At 39.0% G+C, this 21,861-nt stretch overlaps 1 protein-coding gene across 2 annotated transcripts; it reads right to left on the bottom strand.

Annotated features, from left to right (window-relative positions):
• Positions 1-175: 175 nt before the first annotated feature.
• IER3IP1 (immediate early response 3 interacting protein 1) lies at positions 176-21,621 on the bottom strand. 2 transcript variants are annotated; one of them, XM_004059388.4, is made up of 3 exons: positions 21,324-21,621; positions 2,565-2,666; positions 176-1,359 (listed from the first exon to the last, which is right to left on the bottom strand). In XM_004059388.4, exons 1-3 carry the CDS (start codon positions 21,412-21,414, stop codon positions 1,304-1,306), a joined length of 249 nt encoding a protein of 82 aa, XP_004059436.1. In that variant the 5' UTR covers positions 21,415-21,621; the 3' UTR covers positions 176-1,303. The 2 variants fall into 2 exon arrangements, with proteins under 2 accessions (XP_004059436.1, XP_055224787.1); XM_055368812.2 differs by having other exon boundaries at positions 21,054-21,517.
• Between the last annotated feature and the right edge of the window lie 240 nt (positions 21,622-21,861).

Below are 21,861 nucleotides of genomic sequence, written 5' to 3' on the forward strand. Positions count from 1 at the left end.
GTCAGCAATTCAGTTAATTCACTGAAGAAAAAAAAATACATGTAAATATTTACTTTCATTAACTCTATACTCGGCAATTTTACAGCAAAGAACATATAATAAGAGGTGTTCACCCAAAATGGAGATTAATGCAGTTAACACTGACAGGTTTATACTAAGGTACAAAAACAAGTGCTTGACTTAGAAATTTAACTTTATTTACAAATGTTCTCCTATAAACAAAGATGCCATTCTACACCTTTAAAATATTGTAACTGATAATTTCCATAAAAACCATTTACATAGTTTCAACCTTTCTGCATAAAACTATTATGAGATGGGCAAACAATCTCACGAGATGGTCTGAGACATAGAAACAGACAACCTATCCAGCATGAATGTCCTATTGACAAACTCAATGAAGAATTAAGAATCACACTCCACAATGTGCTGCTCCACCAAGAAATAGAAATGTAATGATTTTTTGAAAGGTAAATGCTTCACAATAAACAGTCTTCTTGGGTAGTACAGTGTAATTGTGATTGTTTAGGACTGCTCTTGTGGGCTAATATTTACGCTGTTGGTTTTTTTAAATCATCATTGTAAAAAGGGCAGACTTATAGATTTTTCTGACAATGAAAATCTGTAGATACTGGTCTGGTCTCATCATTCAGGCAAATTAATAAAATAACAAGTGCATGGAAAGAATGTTAAACAAAAACATAATCATCATGTGACTGACAATTCTCCCTGAAATCAGAGAATATTAATACTCAATAGTATGTATAAATTTGAATTTATAGCTGAGACAATAGACAAAATAATTAACCAAGGAGCTTAACATAAAATTATTCAAATTACCTATTTATCATTTTATGTGCAGTAATTACTTTTTAAAAATCCTTTTAATTGTATCTAGGGATAACCACTCACATCATGGCTAAGTTGCAAGGAACTTCAAAACTTTGAAAAAGAATTTCATCCCTGAGAAGTGAGAGATAGAAAAATATCTAAAAAAAGAGAAGCAACAGTCTTGCACCCTTTTAACAATCTCACCACAGCATGAACTACTATTAACACTGAGCAATCAGATATTCCAGTCCTGGAGAGTTACTGCCTTTCATGATATGATCTTTTGTAATGAAACTACAAGTGCAACATTAAAAAAAAAAACAGATAAATAGAAACCCTGGTTTTATTTTCAGCTTTACATTTTTGACAAGTGCAAGGTCAGCCAGCTAAGATATAAATATTCCAATAATGACCGAAGTAATAACTTCTACTGGCATGTCCTCCTCTGAGTCTCCATTTTCTCCACTGATATTCATCCAAATAATAAAAGTAACACAATTGCAATTGAGTTTACTATTATCAATGGCACTGTAAAGAGAAAAAAAAAGTTTGTTACTATAAAGAAAAAACAGAGAAAAAACCAGAAAATAATAATTAGCCTCCAGGAACAATAGAAATATCTAACAATATGTCATCATAATCATGTTGTAAATAGTTATAACAAAGAAACATTCTAAAATACATTGGATCATGAGATCCAAAACTTATTTTAAAGAGAGCTTGTATAACTGGGAGTAAGGGTTGCACTGGAACAGCTAGATCAATGTGAAACATCTGTGGATAGTCCCGGTGCAACCCCAAGAACATGAGTGCATTGGAGCCCAGCAGAAGTAGACCCACAGGGTTGCCACTGACACTTGATATTAGAAATATAGTGCAAAGAAGATTCTGTAGTGTCATTTTACTACATTAAAAATGAACTTATTTAACATTGTATCCAAGGTTGTGAGTAAAGGGAGAAGAGGTCCTAATTATAATGGTTTTAAATAAAAGATTTTTGAACTCTTTTTTTCTTGAATTGCTCAAAAATATTTTCCAATAGAATGACAGATACGAAATCTCTATTTTTCTTTTTTCTTTTCTGGTTTTTTTTTTTTTTTTTTTTTTGAGACAGAGTTTTGCTCTGTCTCCCATGCTGGAGTGCAGTGGCGTGGCACAATCCCAGCTCACTGCACCCTCCACCTCCCGGGTTCAAGTCATCCTCCTGCCTCAGCCTCCCAAATAGCTAGGATTACAGGTATGCACCACTGGCTAATTTTGTATTTTTAGTAGAGACGGGGTTTCACCCATGTTGGCCAGGCTGGTCTCAAACTCCTGACCTCAGGTGATCTGCCTGCCTTGGCCTCTCAAAGTGTTGGGATTACAGGAGTAAACCAACACGCCCAGCTTTCTCTTGAAAACCTCCCAATACTGTATATGATTTTACAACTTGGAAACAACAGTTTCCAAAAGGCAAGAATATAATTTTGTCTTTTAGCTCTGACAGGTAACACACAAACAGATTATATATATCTTATACTACGCATTCTATTTGTACCAACTGGCTTAGATAGAAGTAAGAAGCAAACTAAGAAAAAAAAAAAAAACCCCAGTAACTTTCAAGCAGCAAAGCCATGTTAAAGAGAAAAAAAATTCCCACTACAAATGGCATATATGGTATTCACACTCAGAAGCCTTGCTACTTAAACCACAACATTAAAACTTAAGAATGCTCTATTAGCTTTTCTTCTTACCTCTCATCACGGTTCTTACAGATCGAATAAGGTTCATTAGCTGTGATTTAATTCCCGGCTCTTCTCCAAATCCACCAATTCCCTGGTCTGTTCCCCAGCCAACTGTATAATGTAAAGATTAGCTGTGTTAAAAGTTATTACACACTTGCCTTCCTCCTTCACTAGTCATCTTCTAAAAGATTAGTTTGAGACCTTGTTAAAGACAAAGTAGAAAGTCATATGACTTTTAAGAAAAGTTAACACAATAATGAGTTAAATATTTGTTTTCTTTTTAACTTTTGATAGCAGCAACACCCTCATTTCACTACATTTACACTGATTTTATAAAACAAACTACAATCTAAATTATTCCATGGCATTTAATTTAGTGAAGATGATCTTTGTAACTGTTTTTTTCTTTTTTTTTAAATATCATACAAAATACTTCTCAAGTCACAACTGAAAACCAAAGCATACTGTCAAGCTATATAATTATTATAATTAGCTCAATTCAGAATTTATAAAATCCATCACAATCATTAGTATAAAAATGCTGTAGCTGAGAATCACTGTCTACATTACTTGGGGAAACTTTTAAAGTAAACCTGGTAAAGTGGGAGTCAATCATAATACCAAAATACACAAATCTTTTCAAACACCATGATACCAAATCTTGAAAATCCAAAAGATCAAAATCCTGAAGTCTAAAATCCCCAAAATGACAAGAAATATCAAAATCTCAAAAACGTAATTCTAGGAAGAATACTTTTTTAGATTCTTTTTAAAAAATTACCATAATATAGAGACAGGGTCTCACTTTGCTGCCTAGGCTAATCTCAAGTGATCCTCCACCTCAGCCTCCCAAAGTGCTGGGATTACAAGTACAAGCCACAGCATTCAGCCTAAGTATTTCTTTCTTTTTTTTAAAATTGAGACAAGGTTTCACTCTGTCACCCTGCTGGAGTTGCCCAGGCTGGAGTGCAGTGGTGTAATCACGGCTTACTACAGCCTCAACCTCCCCAAGTTCAGGTGATCCTCCCACCTCGGCCTCCCGAGTAGCTGGGACTATAGGCGCACACCACCACACCCGGCTAATTTTTGTATTTTTAGTACAGATGGGGTTTCGTCATGTTACCCAGGCTGGTCTTGAACTCCTGGGCTCAAGCGATCGACCCACTTTGGCCTCCCGGATTACAGGCATGAGTCACCGCACCCAGCCCTCATTTACGTTTTTAAAAGGGGAGTTATCTTTTAAAGAATTTGGGGGCTGGGCATGGTGACTCACGCCTATAATTCCAGCACTTTGGGAGGCCAAGGCTGGTGGATCGCCTGAGCCCAGGAGTTCGAGACCAGCCTGGGTAACATGACGAAACCCTGTCTCTACTAAAAATACAAAAATTAGCCAGGTGTGATGGCGTGCACCTGTAGTCCCAGCTACTCGGGAGGCTGAGGTGAGAGGATCCCCTGAACCTGGGGGAGGTTAAGGCTGCAGTGAGCCGTGATCATGCTAGTGCACTCCAGCCTGGGCAACAGAGACCCTGTCTCAATTTAAAAATTTTTTTTAAAGAGGCAAATGTGTCATTTGAGAAACATAAAAACACAACAGAACACTTCAAAGGCCACTTTACACAAAAAATAGGCAATGACAGCATATACATATTTTTGCAGCACTAAGGTATGCTAATGACAGTCACACAGGTATAACAGCCATGAGCAGGTGAACCATATTCACAAAGAGGTCAAAAAGGAAATGTATAAACACATTATCACTATGGTTAGTAAGTGTGCTCACCTAGCTTTATCTAACTGTGGTCATCTGAAGTACTGTGACAAACAACCTAAGTCTTTACAAAAGCTACAGTAGGTCACCATTGCATATGCAATTGCCCAAAGAGCCAAGATAACAAGAAATTTTATTTTTCACTAATGCAGACAGATATAAAGAACCTTTATTTACTGAGGAAGTTTCAACGTTTTTACATGCATGCACAATGCCTAAACACAAAGTCAACACTGTGGTAATGTACTTTTGCAGTCAAATTTGCAAAGAATGCATAAAACAAATTAGAACTCTCAAAAGTTTCTACACAGTTTATACCTCCAGTATTGCAAATGATGTAAAGATGAAATACATAGCATTGGGAATTGTAAAAAATCATGCTGACAATTGAAAATAGTGAAAACAACTGAAAAAAAGAAGAAAGCTGAAAAAAATTGACATGTGATAATGTGTTATTACAGGGAGAGATTATGGGCAATTGCATGGAGATATTCCTTAAGAGCTGGTTGGCTTTCTCCATCATTAACTATATTTTGATGTCCTGCGTCACAATGAATAGCTGCTTTATTTTTCTTTAGGACATGGCTTTCCTCAGACAAAATGTTCACGTTCATTTTCTAGGTGGCACTTGCTCTTTTTGAAATTCTTCTATGGTTTGATATACATCAACATGAGCTTTCCCTATTAAAAGTTCCCATCCTTGGCCAGGCGCGGTGGCTCACACCTATAATCCCAGCACTTTGGGAGGCCAAGGTGGGTGGATCACCTGAGGTCGGGAGTTCGAGACCAGCCTGACCAACATGGAGAAACCCCGTCTCTACTAAAAATACAAAATTAGCTGGGCATGGTGGTGCATGCCTGTAATCCCAGACACTCAGGAGGCCGAGGCAGGAGAATTGCTTGAACCCAGGAGGTGGAGGTTGTGGTGAGCTGAGACCGCGCCATTGCACTCCAGCCTGAGCAACAAGGGCAAAACTCCGTCTCAAAAAAAAAAAAAAAAAAAAGTTCCCATCCTCTGTGCCATGCTTCTATGTTGTTTTGGGTACCCAGAAATACATTCCACATCCACTTATATAGAGACCACAAATTTGGTGGAAACAACACTGGTGATCAAACAGCAATACTGCTGCATCACTGTCTTCTTACCCTACTATGCACATAATTATTTTTGAACCAGTCAGTAACTTCGCTGGCTTCTTCAGGCAAATGCGGGTTCAATTCACTAAAAGTTCCTGGAATGCCATCAGCTGGAAGGAATGCTAACGCAGGCAAATGACACATTTTTAAACTGAAGTTTTCACCACTGCAGCATCTGGTAGCCAATCCACTCACCTGAATTTCCCACCAAATGCAAATAAAGACAAGAACATGGTAATAGTTCCGCCTAACATGATGCACCTAACATGATATAACTATCCTGTTTATACCCAAAAACACACTAATCCCTTCCCCAAAATTCAGCTTTCAAGATTTCAACATTCAGGATTTTAATCTTTTGGGGTTCAAAACATTAGGAATTATGGCATCCAGGACTTTTGAGATTATGATCCAAACCTGTAATAGCTTGGTTAGGCTTCCAAAACATGCTCTAGGCTGCCAGGAGGACATATCTTTTTTCCCTTTTCCTTGATCATTCCGCTTCATTTATTAATTTTGAGTTGAGGAATTTAGCCCACTACCCCTCTTATTCTCTATGAGTCTTTTACATTCTTTTGTTATTCTCCTATGATACTACAAATCATTATTTCTTCACCCTTACGCATTAATTCTTTTTCTATTGTGTGACACATTCTTCTGAAGACTTACATGTCCTCATTTCTGCAATTTGTCCTTCTCTTGTCCTCATTTCATGTCCACTTTTTCCTATCTCGTATGACTACAGGGCTTAATTAATTCCTGACACGCTAACCCTTAAAGTTGAAGAGAACAGTTTTTTTAAATAGATATACCTGAAAGACTCAAATATCAGGAAATAAGACTTCACTTTTAATCAACTTTTATTTGGTTGAAATAAAATGCTAAATAATGGTTGTTTGCTTTTTTGTCACTGAGATATGCTGTGGTATAAAACTAATTTAAAATTCAAGTTTACAACAGGGCTGTTGTTGACTCCTACTCACTCTTCACAGAACCTAGCTCAGGTTCTGCTTATAGCCCTTCCAGTCCACAGGGTTTTCGTTCTTTTTTGAATTCCCATAGTACAACTACCATCACAGTTGTCACTATCGCAGCCTTTGCTATCTCTTGCAAGACTCTTTCAATAGATAACCTTGTAATCTTGATGTCTCAACCCTTTGAGTTTTCTCCCTTAAAGGGTTAGATCTTGCTACCTCAATTCCCATTGCCTACTGAATAAGGACCAAACTCCTTAAATTGACATTCTAGTTTTATATCCTACCACACCCTTCCAAGTATTCCTATTTGCAGTCAGTTACTCCAGCAGTCCCCAACCTTTTTGGCACCAGGGACTGGTTTCATGGAAGACAATTTTTCCACAGACGGGTTGGGGGGTGGTGGTGGTTTCAGGATGATTCCAGTGCATTACATTTATTGTGTACTTTATTTCTATTATTATTACATTGTAATACATACTGTAATAATTATACAACTCACCATAATGTAGAATCAGTGAGAGCCCTAAGTTTGTTTTCCTGCAACTAGATGGCCCCAACTGGGGATGATGGGAGACAGTGATAGATCATCAGGCATTAGATTCTTACAAGGAGTACACAACCTAGATCCCTAGCATGCACAGTTCACAACAGGGTTCATGTTCCTATGAGAATCTAATGCCATCACTGACCTAACAAGAGGCAGAGCTCAGGCACTAATGTGGGCCATGGGGAGTGGCTGTAAATACAGATGATACTTAGTTCACTCACCTGCCACTCACCTCCTGCTGGGTGGCCCAGTTCCTAATAGGTCCATGGGAGTAATTTAGGGGTCCCCAACCCCCAGGCCACGGACCTATTAGGAAAATTACTCTGGAAATTGGCCAGTTGTCGGAAGAAAGACTTCCTCCCAATACTGACATTTGGGGGCCTCACCTCAATGAAATAGCCAATTTCTTCATTCACTTAACACTGAGACACCAGTAAACAAGCCCTGACTACACACATGGAACTTCCAAAGAGCTTCTCAGTCCCTTACAATTAAACAAATAGTCAAGAAAGAACAATTCTTAATATGGAAAGACATATCAAACAGAAATGGAGACTCTAAGGAAGAGAAGATGCAAGAAGTAGAAAAATGCATTTTTTAAATGAACATCCTTAGATAAAAGCCATTGCAGCTATGAAACAAAAACAGAATACCCTAAGAACAGATCCCATCCAGGGATCAAGCAGCTCGTGCTACATTAGGATTAAAAGTTCAAAAACGGGTTGAAAGATGAAATTAAGAACACCTACCAAACACAATTGAAGAAAAAAGAAAATTGGAGTATAAATCTGTCAAAATAATCAGTTCCAAAAAGAAAGAAAAAAAAAGAAGCAATTATTGAAGAAATATTAAGTGAAAATATCCCCAAACGAAGGACATGAGCCTTTTTAGCCAAAAGGGTCCAATCAGAAAACAGCCCAATGAATGAGAAAATTAAAAGGTACAATGTCTTCAAAACTCTGCAGAAAAATTAGTTTCAATCTAGAATGCTACATCTAAATCACAAATCAACTATAAGAATAAAAGTCATTTTTTTTACCATTCAGCTATGAGCAATATTCATAGTGATAATAATGTAAATATGGAATGCTGATATAACCAATAATTGGTTGGAGAAGGGAGAGATGGAGAAGTATGTGTACAGTAATCCCCCCTTATCTATGGGGCATATACTCCAAGATCCCCAGGGGATGCCTGAAACCATAGATAGTACCAAACCCTATATATACTATATATATATTTTTCCTATATATGCACACCTCTGGTAAAGTTTAATTTATAAATTAGACATAGTAAGAGATTAACAACAGTAACTAATAATAAAATAGAGTAATTATAACAATATGCCAACATCACTGCTCTTACACTTTAGGGTCATTATTAAGTAAAATAAGGGTTAAACATAAGCACTGCGATATTACAACATTTACTCTGATAACCAAGACAACTACTAAGTGACTAACAGCTAGCTGAGGCAGGCAGCATACATAGCACGGAGATGCTGGACAAATGAGTAATTCATGTCCCAGGTGGAATGGAATAGGACGGTGCAAGACTTCATCATGCTACTCATAACAGCCCACAATTTAAAGTGTATAAATTACTTATTTCTGGAATTTCCCATTTCAGTATTTTCAGACTGTGATTGACTACATGTAATTGAAACTGTGGAAAGCGAAATTGTGAAATAAGGGAGGACTAGTATACTTGTGCTCGCTCAAGCCTGAGTGTGCTGCTGGTGGTATAATTGTGTGAAACCCTTCCATAGCATAAGTCAATAGTTTGCTTCTAAGGAATGGGGCTCAGGTCGAGGAGGAATGAGGCAAATGGCTTCTATCTTTCTTTATAAACTGATGAGCTTTTTGACTTTGAAAACCATACACATATTACTTTGATAAAAGTAAAAACAACATTTAAAAAGAAAGCCCTCTGCAGTTAGGTCTTCCTCCCCACAACATGAATATCCTGAGGGCTAGGATGAGTTCTGTGGCATCATGTTATTTAAAATTATGTTTTAAAACCACCTTTACATGGTATTGATAGTTTCATTTTCTTTACTTGTTTTAAAATGTATCATTGGTAAAATTATCAATCCTTTCCAACCACAGCCACAATTTCGCATATGGTAAAAAGGATTTGTCTTAAGTACTATATGGATTATGCACTCAATTTTTATTGGAAACCATACTTCCCAGCAATCTTTTTTCTTTTAGATCTGTTTCAAAAAATTGCTTAAACATATTTTTTTACATGTGAGATGAGTGACTCCCAGAAAAAAAAAAAATTGCTCTTCAACAAAATACGATAGAACTCTACAATACCGGAATTAACATAATTTAAGCATCACCACTGAAGTAATTTAAACATATAGTAAGTTAGTTAATTGCAGCCCAGTCTCTATTCTTATGCCACCAGAATGAAAAAAAAAAATGGATGGAGAATTTTTGGATGGAGAGAGTAAATCATTAGTCTAGATATTCCACATACAAATAAAAATGTGACAAGTAAAAGATCAGGGGCCAGGGATTATCTTTTACTAAAACAAATAGTTTACCCTCCAACTGCTATATAGGGAGTCTCAGTTGTTTTTCTCAGGAACCTAGCCAAAGCTTTAAGAAGCATTGCTGTTTTTCGTTTTTTTTTTTTTTTCTTTTTAAGAGAAAGATTTGGCCGGGTGTGGTGGTTCACACCTACAATTCCAGCACTTTGGGAAGTTGAGGTGGGAAGATTGCTTGAGCCCAGGAGTTCGAGACCAGCCTGACAAAAAGTTAAAAAGTTAGCCGAGTGTGGTGTTATGCTCCTGTAGTCCCAGCTACTCAGGAGGCTGAGGTGGGAGCACTGCTTGAGCCTGGAAGGCCAAGGCTGCAGTGAGCTGTGATCATGCTACTGCACTCCAGCCTGGGTGCCAGAGACCCTCTTTCCAAAAAAAAAAAAAAAAAAAAAAAGAGAGAGATTTAATTCTCTGGCTTTCTTGTCACTTCCACAGCTAGAGGGCCTGGCAGAGAATAAATGATAAGACCAGTCAGCAGTACTTGCTGCCTTAATTTCAGAAATAAAGTTGAATAGAAAAAGTTACTGACTGCAACCACCAAACACGTTCTTCTGCTGTCCAGACTTCAAAAAGTCACGTACAAAATGGCAATCCATCCAGGCTCAGCCAAAAACGCTTGACACACATATTTTGAAGAAAAAGTACTAGTAACAGTTTTGAGAGCTCGCTGACCCTGAGCAGATCTCAGCCTCTCTGAGATCAATTTCCATATCTGTAAAAGAAAATGAAAGTGATTTTGTCAATGTTACCAAGTTTACATGTGATCAAATGCTATCATAAACATGAAAGTGCCTAATAAACTACACAAAGAACTCTGCTAATGTAAGTTTTTAAAAAGTACCTTTATCAAAAAGATCAATGGTGGCCAGGTGTGATGGCTCACGCCTGTAATCTCAGCACTTCGGGAGGCCAAGGCGGGCAGATCACTTGAGGCCAGAAGTTCAAGACCAGCCTGGCCAACATGGCAAAAAACCACCTCTACTAAAACTACTAAAATTATCTGGGCGTGGTAGCGTGTGCCTGTAATCTCAGCTACATGGGAGGCTGAGGCATGAGAATCGCTTGAACCCAGGAGATGGAGGTTGCAGTGAGCTGAGATAGTGCCACTGCACTCCAGCCTGGGTGACAGAACAAGACTCTGTCTCAAAAAAAAAAAAAAGATACATGCAGAAGTAAATTATCTGGTATACTGCTTTTTCTTAGTTCTATATTATTTCCATTTAATCCCTGATAAAATTCAACAAAAGCTTTTTAAAATTCAACAATAGCTCACTCACTATTTTAAAATCTAAAATAATATATTGGTCTAGAGCCATCATTTATTAATAAACCCTAAATCAAGTAATAGTGTGTGGTATGTTAACTGTTTGCTATGGCCTGAAGCCTGGCCATCTGCAAGCCAGAAAGAGGGCCCTCACCAGAACCAAGCCATGCCAGTACCCTGATCCTGGACTTCCAGGCTCCAGAACAGTGAGAAAATTGTTTAAGCTACCCAGTCTATAGTATTTTGTTATGGCAGCCTGAGCTGACTAATACACTGATTTATGTGAGGGATGTTTCTATTGTGGTGTTCATAACATACACCTAGTACTGGATATGATAAATACTTGTCAAACTGGTACTGGATAAAGCAAACAAAAACTCTAGTAAGAACAATTTTTTGCAGGTATCAAAATCCACTTCACTATGTGGCATTTTTTTTTCTTGAACTAAAAGGAAATTAACATCATTGTGGAAAACTGGAAGAAACAACATATTCCCTGTATCACTGTCAAAATATTGGCTAAATTATTTATAAGAATACACATATCCCTCATATCAGGAATTGCAAGAATATGATAATGATAAAGTTATTTAATTATTTAGAAAACATTCGTTGATTGACAGAACTGTAAAAATAAGAGGATCCTTCTCAGTCTACTGGCCTCGACTGAAAAGAAACTACAGTGATGCTATGACCCATGGAGATGGGTCACAGACAGTTTGTGGGAAAGGGCAATGCCAGAGGTAGGTCTTAACTGACAGGCTGAGGAGTTAACCACTTAAAGGGGTTAAGTCAAGGTCACTAATGAGTAAAGGCTCAGCAGTGGTAAAAATGGTACACAGGACAAATACTGGGGAAGGATGAAAGAGGAGGAGGAGGAGGAAGGGGCACCTTATGGTAGGCTTGTAAATCACATGAGAGTGTTGAAGTTTATATTGAAGGCTACAGATACTGAAGAACTGAAGAATTTCAAACCACTGAAGAACATGCTCAGCTTCACCTGAGAGAAGCGAAACTGGAGGCAGGATGACCAGTAAGGAGTTTGCTACAAAAATCTATGCTTGTTTATCTAAAAACCCAAATTAAAAACAAATAAAATAAAGAAACCTAGGCAACAAGAAAGCACCTATATAAACAATATTTAGTAAGTATTTAAAATATTTTAAACTTCTATTTTAAAACATATTTAGATATTTTTAAACAACCTTATCCACTTAGACAAGCCAATGTAGTGTGTTCCCTTAATTTGGAGACCACATTCAAAACACATTCTCAGGCAAAATATTTCTAGGCTACCTCTGTAGAGAAGACAAAACGTGGAAGACAAAGTTCCAGACAGCAAAGTATTAATATTTCTGGGCCATTCTAATAGTTTGTAGCAGTTTTTTTTTTGTTTTTTTTTTTCTGAGATGGAGTTTCACTCTGTCACCCAGGCTGGAGTGCAGTGGCGCAGTGTCAGCTCACTGCAACCTCTGCATCCTGGGCTCAAGCCATTCTCTTGCCTCAGCCTTTCAAGCAGCTGGGATTACAGGCAGAGTGTCACCACGCCCGGCTAATTTTTGTACTTGAGGAGAGACAGGGTTTCACCATGTTGGCCAGGCTGGTCTCGAACTCCTGACCTCAGATGATCTGCCCGCCTCAGCCTCCCAAAGGGCTGGGATTACAGGCATGAGCCAACGCACCCGGCCCCCTGTACCAGGAGTTTTTAATGTTAAGGGCACAAATGTCAATCACCTGCACAAATTTTGGAAAATACACACTACTGAACTTCACTTTAAAAATCTGAATATAGATCTAGAGTAGGGTTTGGGCATTATATTTTTTAAATGCTCTTTTAATAATTCTGAAATATACTTTCAAGTGAGAATTACTGGTTTATTGGAACACTGGCTTTAAATATACAAAATTGAGACCATTCTACAAAATCTGAGATGCTACAGACATCATACAAATCTATGCTTTCCTAAATTAGCTGTGGAGATGGAATGGAATTACAGTATATTTTATATTAACCCCAATCAATAATGTGAAGTTAACTGTCACTTATTATTCTCCAATTAGCTCATATAGTTTATTTAAATAAATTACATTCCTTGAAGGCAAGAACCAAGTATTTCTCTTATAAACCCAAAATGTCTGAAACAATGTTAGACACATTGCAGGTGTTCTAAAACATATCCCAGTTGTGCGTGGTGGCTTAAACCTGTAATCCCAGCACTTTAGGAAGCCGACGCGGGTGGATCACCTGAGGTCAGGAGTTCAAGACCAGCCTGGCCAACATGGTGAAACACAGTCTCTACTAAAAATACAAAAATGAGCCAGGCGTGGTGGCGGCAGCGCCTGTAGTCCCAGCTACTCAGGAGACTGAGGCAGAAGAATCACTTGAACCTGGGAGGCAGAGGTTGCAGTGAGCCAGGATCGTGCGCACTGCACTCCAGCCTGGGTGACAGAGCAAGACTCCGTCTCAAAAAAAAAAAAAAAAAAAAAAAAAATTTTAGCTAGGTGGTGGTGGGTTCCTGTAATCCCAGCTTTTCGGCAGGCTGAGGCAGAATTGCTTGAACCTGGGAGGCAGAGGATGCAGTGAGCAGAGATCATGCCATTGCACTCCAGCCTGGGCCACAGTGCAAGACTCCATCCCAAAAAAAAAAAAAAAAAGACAAAAAAAAATCCCTTAACTTTAAGTTTCACCTAAGGGTAGAATAATCAAAGACTTGTTATTAAACATAACTAACAAGATGAAATGAACATTATTCAGCCTGTAGCATTAGTGAGTATTAAAAGCTCATTAGATTTCAAAACCATGAAGGAAGATAGCACTATAGATTAGTTATGTCTATTTTTAAACTTTAGATAAAGGAATTATCCAATTATATATTCTTTTGTGCCTGTCTTTTGCTCAAATTGTGTCACAGTCATCCATATTGCTTTGTAGGACCACAGTTCATTCTTTTTCATTGTTATGCAGCATTCCATTATATGAATACAATTTAGTCATTCTACCATTTCTAATTTTCATTATGATTATGCTGCTATGAACATTCTCCTACATGTCTTTTGGTGCACATATTTATGAGCATTTGTATAAGAGTGAAACTGCAGGACCATAGAAGATGTGTATGATGAGCTTTAGTTACTTCTGCCAAAAAGTTTTTCAAAGTGGTTGTGCCAATTTATACTTCCATCAGCAGAGTATGAGTTCACACTGTTCTATAACCTTATCAAAACTTCCTATTTTCAGGTAAGAATGTGTAATTCAAAAAACAAACAAAGACCCTCCAGCTTTCTGGATACCTTACAATTCATACATATAATTCAGTGGTTTGAAGTATATTCAGAGTTGTGCAACTATCACCACATTCAATTTTAGAGTATTTTTACCACCCCAAAAGAAACCCTGTACACACTGGCAACCACTTCCCACAACCTCAGGCCCTCCAGCACCAAGCAACCACTAATCTACTTTCTGTCTATATAAAATTGCCTAACATAAAGAGTATCACATGCTATGTGGTCTTTCTTATAAACAGTATCATATGATATGTGGTCTTTTATGACTAGCTTCTTTCACTTAATATAATGATTTCAAGGTTCATCCATATTGTAGTGTGTAATAATACTTCATTACTTTTTTGCCAAATAGTATTCTACAGTATGGATATCTACAGTTTAGTCATCAGCTGATGGACATCTGGGTTGTTTCCATTTTTTGGCTTTTATGAATAATGCTATTTTGAACATTCCATGTTTGTTTTCAATACTCTTGGTATACCTAGGAGTAGAATCACTGTGTCATACAGTAACCATGTTTAACATTTTGAGCAACAGCCAGACTGTTTTCCGAAGTGGCTGAACCATTTTACATTCTCTTTAACAATATATGACAATTCCAATTTCTTCACCACCTCACCTATACTTGTTATTATTTAGTGTTTTTAACTTTTTTATTTATTATATTTATTATTTTATTTATTAACTTTTTTATTATAGCCATCCTGGTTGGTGTGAAGTGGTATCTCATTATGGTTTCGGTTTGCACTTCTCTAATGATTAATAATGTTGACCATCTATTCATGTGCTTATTGATCATTTGCTTATGTTCTTTGGAAAAAATTCTATTCAGTTCCTTTGTAAATGTTTTAATTGAGTTATTTATCTTTTATTATTTAGTTCAAATAGTTCTTTATATATTATGGATAGAAATCACTCATTAGATACCTGAGTTGTAAATATTTTATCACAGTCTGTGGTTGTCTTTCAAAGCATGAACTTTTTAAAATTTTGATGAAATCCAATTTATCTATTTTTTCTTTGGCACTTGTGCTTCTGGTATTGTATCTGAGATGGTTTTACCCAACCGAAAGTCACAGAGCTTTTTGTCTGTATGTTCTTCTAAGGGTTGTATAGCTTTTTATCTCACAGTTTGTAAGTCTATGATTATGAGTTAATTTTTGAAGATGGTGTGAGGTAGGAGTCCAATTTTACTTTGTTTTATATGGCTATTCAGTTATTATAGCACAATTTGTTGAAAAGGCTATTTGGCACCCTTATTGAAAATCAATTGATATAAATGTAAGGATTTTTTAATGGACTTTAAATTCTATTTCATTGATCTATGTCTACCCTTATGCCAGCATCATCTTGTTTTGATTATTGGACCTTTGCACTAAGTTTTAAAATTGGAAAGCACAACTCCTCCAATTTTGTTCTTCTCTTTCAAGATTGTCTTGACTATTCTGGATTCCTTGCATTTTCTCTAGGATCAACTCATCAGTTTCTTCAAAAAAGCTAACTGGGATTTTGATAGACACCACATTAAACCTATAAATCAATATTAAGTACTATCATCTTAATAAGATTAAGTATTCTGTTCTGTGAATATGGGAAGTCTTTATCTTTAAAAAGATCTTTAATCTTCTTTCTTTCAACAATGCCTTATAGTTCTCATAGCATGAAACTTGTACTGTTAAATTTATTCCTAAGTATTTCATCCTTCTTAATATTGTAAATAAAATTATTTCCTTTATTTCATTTACAATTGTTCATTGTGCACAGAAAAACAAATGATTTTTATATAGTGTTCCTAAATCCTGCAATCTTATTAAACTCATTCATTTGTCCTAATAGCCTTGTAGTGGACTCTTTAGGATTTTCTATATATACAAAATTATGTCATCTATAAACACAGTTTTATTTTTTCAACCTCATAATCTGGATGTCTTTTCGTTTTTCTTGTCTAACTGTCCTGGTTAGAATCCCCATTATGATGTTAAATAAAAATGGCAAGAGAGGACATCCTTGTCTTATTCCACATCAGGGAACGAATTTAGTGTTCCAGCATTAAGTATGATGTTAACTAGGGAATTTTCATACATGCTCCTTATCAGATTAAGAAAGTTCCCTCCTATTGTTAGTTTGTTGAGTATTTTTTTTTTATCATGAAAGGGTACTGGATTTTTGTCAAATGCCTTTCTGCATTTTTTGTGAAGACTGTGTGATTTTTATTAATATCACTGATTACATAACTGATTTTCAAATGTTAAACTAACCCTGTACTCCCAAGATAAATCAAATCCCACTTGTTCATGGTATATAATCTCTTTTATAGGTTGCTAGATTTAGTCTGCCAGTATTTCGTTGAGAATTTTTGCAGCTATATTCAAAAGAGATACAGGTCGATAGTCTCTTTTCTTGTGATGTCGCTGTCTGGTTTTCATATTAGGTTAATACTGACATCATGGCATGAATTGAAAAGTGTCCTATCCCCTCCATCTTTTGGAAGAGTTTGTGAGAAATTGGTATTAAGTCTTCTTTAAATGTTTGGTAGAAAGCAATGCTGAAGGCTTGACTTCATGAGAAGTTTTTAAATTATTCATTATCTCTCTTTGTATGTTACAGGTCTATTCGGATTTCCCATTTACTTGAGTCTAGTCAGTCTAGCTAAAGACTTGTCAATTTTGTCAAGGAATCAGCTTTTGGTTTTGTTAATTCTAGTATTTTTCTACTATGTATTTCATTAACTTTCACTGTAATCTTTATTACTTCCTTCCTTTTGCTTTTTTTTTTTGTGGAGGCTGCGAGAGCAGGTTGTGGCTCAAATGACAGAGACTATTACTGTTCTGAGATTTAGCAGATTGACATTTCTCTTTTTTGGTCTTTTTTTTTGAGACAGGGTCTCACTGTGTCGCCCCGGCTGTAGTGTGGTGGTGGGATCTCAGCTCACTCCAACCTCCGCTTCCTGGGTTCAAGCCATTCTCCTGCCTCAGCCTCCCCAGTAGCTGGGATTACAGGCATGTGCCACCACACCCAGCTAATTTTTTGTATTTTTAGTAGAGACGGGGTTTCTCCACGTTGGCCAGGCTGGTCTCGAACTCCTGACCTCAAGTGATCCGCCCACCTCGGCCTCCCAAAGTGCTGGGATTACAGGCATGAGCCACGGTGCTGGGCCTTATGTTTTGGTCTTTCTTAGAAAACATTTTGTGTATATGCCTCACTGATCATCCCCTCCTCCACTCTCTTCATAGTGCTGTCTTGTTGAAGAGACAGGGCTAGTTTTCATTGTCACTGCTGAGATACCTCAAGCTCTAAACACAAAACCACCACCATAAAACACACCCCCATATCCCTTCAAGCTACCTTTTCTTCTTTTCCTCCAACTTAAAGATAACATTGGATAATCTTACTGTCTCCATTTTATAACTTTCTACTCACTTCCCAACCCATTCCAATCTGGATTTTACCCACTGCTGTAATTGCTCTTATAAAATCACCAATGACCTCCACCACCCTGAATCAGGACTCTTTTCAGTCCTTAACTTACAGTAGTCCTCCCCCTTAATCTTGGAGATACACTTCAAGATTCCACAGTAGATGCCTGAAACAGAAGATAGTACCCAACCGTATATGTAGTGTATTTTTTTCAATCTGATAACCAAGTGACTAATAGGTGGGTAGCATATACAATGTGCATATGCTGGACAAAGGGAAGATTCATGTCCTCATGATACAGGATTCATCAGGCTACTCAGAACAGCTTGCAATTTAAAACATGAATTGCTTATTTCTGCAATTTTCCAATTAGTACTTTCAGATGGCAGGCTACAACAACTGAAAAGTGCGGAAAGACAAACCACAGATGAGGGGGGACTACCGTACTAAGCTACTCAGTAACATCCCACTGTTGTAGTATCTCTTCAAACACTTCCCGACTCTGGTGAAATCCCACTGTCTAGGTTTTTCCATCTCTCTGTTTTGCTCACTTGTCAAGTTCTCCTGTCAGTTCTTCCATCTCTACCTAAACAATAAATACTAGAGGAGATTCTAGGGCTGTCTGGGGCACCAATTCTTTTTGTACTCTACTCTTTTCTTTCATAATTTCATCTTCTCACATGACTTCATTTATTATCTATGCTTGACAAACTCAAATTTCAATCTCCGCCCTAATTCGTGCTGCTGTTCTATGGACTTAAACGCAACTGGCTATTCTACATCTCCACTTGCGTATCTCATAGAAATCTCAAACTGAGCATGACTAAAATTTATTTCATTATATCTTCACCTTCTTACCTAGCACCATCACCCCAAATTTTCCTCCAATACTGTTTAACTCAGTAAAGGTATTACCCTTCACTCAGTGGCTTAACCCAGAGGGCCAAGAGATCTTTGACTTCATCCACTCTTATTCCCAAAGTCCAAGAGTAAATTCTCCCTTTTCTACCTTTTTTTTCTTCCTTCGAGACATAGTCTTGCTCTGTCACCCAGGTTGGAGTGCAGTGGCGCGATCTCAGCTCAATGCAACCTCTGCTTCCCAGGCAAGTGACTCTCCTGCCTAAGCCTCCAGAGTAGCTGGGATTACAGGCGCCCGCCACCACACCCTGCTAATTTCTGTATTTTTAGTAGAGACAGGTTTCACCATGTTGTCCAGAGTGGTCTCAAACTCATGACCTCAAGTGATCTGCCCACCTTGGCCTCCTAAAGTGCTAGGCATGAGCCACCATGCCCAGCCTCTACTTTTAAAATATCTTTTGATCCACATAAAATTCCTAGGGCTGCCATAACAAAGCAGCACAAACTGGGTGGCTTAACAGAAATTTTTTCATAATTTTGGAGGCTAAAAGTCTGAAATCAAGGCGTAAGCAGGGTTGGTTCCTTCTGGGGGGCTCTGAGGGATAATCTCATCCATGCCTCTCTCTTAACATCCAGTAGTTGCTGGAAATCCTTGGTATACCTTGTCTTATATATGCATCACTCCAATCTCTGCCTCAGTTGTCACATGATCTTCTGCGTGTGCATCTGTGTGTCTCCAAATCTCTCTTTTCTTATAAGGGCACCAGTCATTAGATCTAAAGCCCTCAATCTAACCCAGTATGATCTCATCTTAACTTGATTATATCTGCAAAGACCCTGTTTCCAAACAAGGTCACCTTCATAGGTATCAAGGGTTGGGACTTCAACACATCTTTTTGAGGGACACAATTCAACCCCCAACTTGATCCCTTCTACTTTTCTGGATAGCGGTGAACAGATGAACTCTGGAAGATGACATTTGAATCCTAGATCCACCACTTTCTACTTTCTACCTGTGTGTTCTTAGAAAAGCCACCTACTCTCTTTGTGATTCTAGTTTTCCACTGGAAAACAGAAACTCTCTCATAGAGTTGCTGTGAAGGCTACACCAGTTAATATATGTAAGGTACTTGATACAGATCCTGTACGTAAGCGCTACGTAAGTATTAGCTATTATTGTTGTCATACCCACTCGTGTCTACTTGCCCTATTTAGAATTGTTCTTCCTTGGGAGGCCGAGGTGGGCAGATCACGAGGTCAGGAGTTCGAGACCAGCCTGACCAACATGGTGAAACCCCGTCTCTACTACAAATACAAAAATTAGCCAGCCTTGGTGGTGCGTGCCTGTAATCCCAGCCATTCGGGAAGCTGAGGCAGGAGAATCGCTTGAACCTGGGAGGCGGAGGATGCAGTGAACCGAGATTGCGCCACTGCACTCCAGCCCGGGAGACAGGGTGAGACTCCGTCTCAAAAAAAAAAAAAAAAATGGGTCTTCCCACGTCCACTGCTTTCCCTTCCAATCTTTCCTCCGTATTGTAGCCTGAAGGATCTTGCAAATAACACAAATCTGGTCATGTCGCTGTCTTAAGACCCTCTTCTCACCTGCCTCAGTTTTCACACCAGGTCTACACTGCTTAAAGCTCTCCTCACCCTTCCAGCTCCTCCCAACCCTTCACCTTCACCGAGTTAATGTTTACTCATGTGTCAGATTTCAGGTTAGACACGCTTCCTCCAAGAAGCTTTCGCAGATACACAAGTTAGTATCTGCCCGTACTTCTCTTACATAGTACTCTCTATACTTGTTATTGTCATTTGTTTAGTTTTTATTTAGATTAACTTCCATCAGAAGGGCAGAGTAGCTGCTGTAACTTCAGTTACTATAAATGGGCCTGGCACATACTTTGCACTCAATAAATATCTTCTGAAGTAAATGAAATGAATCAATCTTGCTCCTGGGTTTACGTTTCAGTGATTCAAACGGGCATACTTGGTACACAACGTGAGGTCCTGGAAGGTATAACTTGTGTTTTCATTTTTGAATTTCTAAATTCTAGCAGAGTTTTTGGCACACTCTATGCACCCAATAAGCTATCTGAATAAACTTTTCTTGGAACATGAGTGTCTGAATGTCCTGATAACTCCAACACGTTCCCTTCCTGTAATTCCTAAAGCCCAGGAACACTTATTGCCTTCCATCAGTTAGTGAACTACTGATGCTCCAAAATGAGTCACGCCTCCTTCCCCTCCACACCCAACTCGTTTTGTTTTGTTTGTTTTGTTTTGTTTAGACGGAGTCTCACTCTATTGCCCAGGCTGGAGTGCAATGGCGCAATCTCGGCTCACTGCAACCTCTGCCTCCCAGGTTTAAGTGATTCTCCTGCCTCAGCCTCCCGTCCGGCTAATCTTTGTATTTTTAGTAGAGACGGGGTTTTACCATGTTGGCCAGGCTGGTCCCAAACTCCTGACATCATGATCCGCCGGCCTCGGCCTGCCAAAGTGCTGGGATTACAGGCGTGAGCCACCGCACCCGGCCCCACACCCCCAACTCTTAGCCCGAAACTCAGACCCCGGGTTTTCGACTATTAAAAGTAGTCACAGGACCGCGACACTGCACTTCAGCCTGGGCAACAGAGCGAGACTCCCCCTCAAGAAAAAAAAAGTAGTCACAGAAAACTGAATTAAATTACTGACCTGAAGTAATCGCAAGCAGAGGCGTTCCTGACTGACTTCTGTATCCCTCCACCCCAACTCCCTGGGCCCTGCACAGCGGGTGTCTGTTGAATATTCTCCCGGCTGTTGAGCCCAAACCTGATGAGAGGAAAGGCTCGGCTTCCACTCCAAGCCGAGCCTTCCGCTGTTCTTCTGTCCCGGCCCTTGGTGTCCCCTCACACGGCCCCATTAGGTTCCGCGCCCCCGGGGACTCCGCCGCAGCCCCAGCCCGCGCCCCGCGGTCCCACTCACTGTTCTTGAGGAATCGCTCCTCGTGCAGCACTGCGATGGCGTTGACGCAGAGCAGGGCTGCCTGCAGCAGTGAGTACAGGGTAAAGGCCATGGCTGTCCGAGGCCGCCCCGAAGTCCAAGCGATTTCTCTCCCGCCGCCGCAAGGGACGTGGCGCCTCCACGGCCGGTGCCTTCCTACGGAAGCCGATGGGGCCCAAAACGAACTCTCCGGGAAGCCCCGCCCCCATCTGGCTAAGAACCGCCCCTCGCTGAAGACTGAAAGTCCTGCCGCTTGTCTAGACCGGTGATGTGCAATCAATGCTCTGGTGTGGTCAGTGCTGCAGGTGCAAAATACACACCGGATTTCACACGCTTGGAACTGGAACAAGGATGACGAATATCCCAGTAATTTTTTTTTTTTTGAGATGGAGTCTGGCCCTGTCGCCCAAACTAGAGTGCCGTGGCACGATCTCGGCTCACTGCAAGCTCCGACTCCCGGGTTCACGCCATTCTCCTGCCTCAGCCTCCCAAGTAGCTGGGACTACAGGTGCCCGCCACC

This window comes from Gorilla gorilla, chromosome 17 (assembly GCF_029281585.2).
Source record: "Gorilla gorilla gorilla isolate KB3781 chromosome 17, NHGRI_mGorGor1-v2.1_pri, whole genome shotgun sequence".
Classification (NCBI taxonomy): domain Eukaryota; kingdom Metazoa; phylum Chordata; class Mammalia; order Primates; family Hominidae; genus Gorilla; species Gorilla gorilla.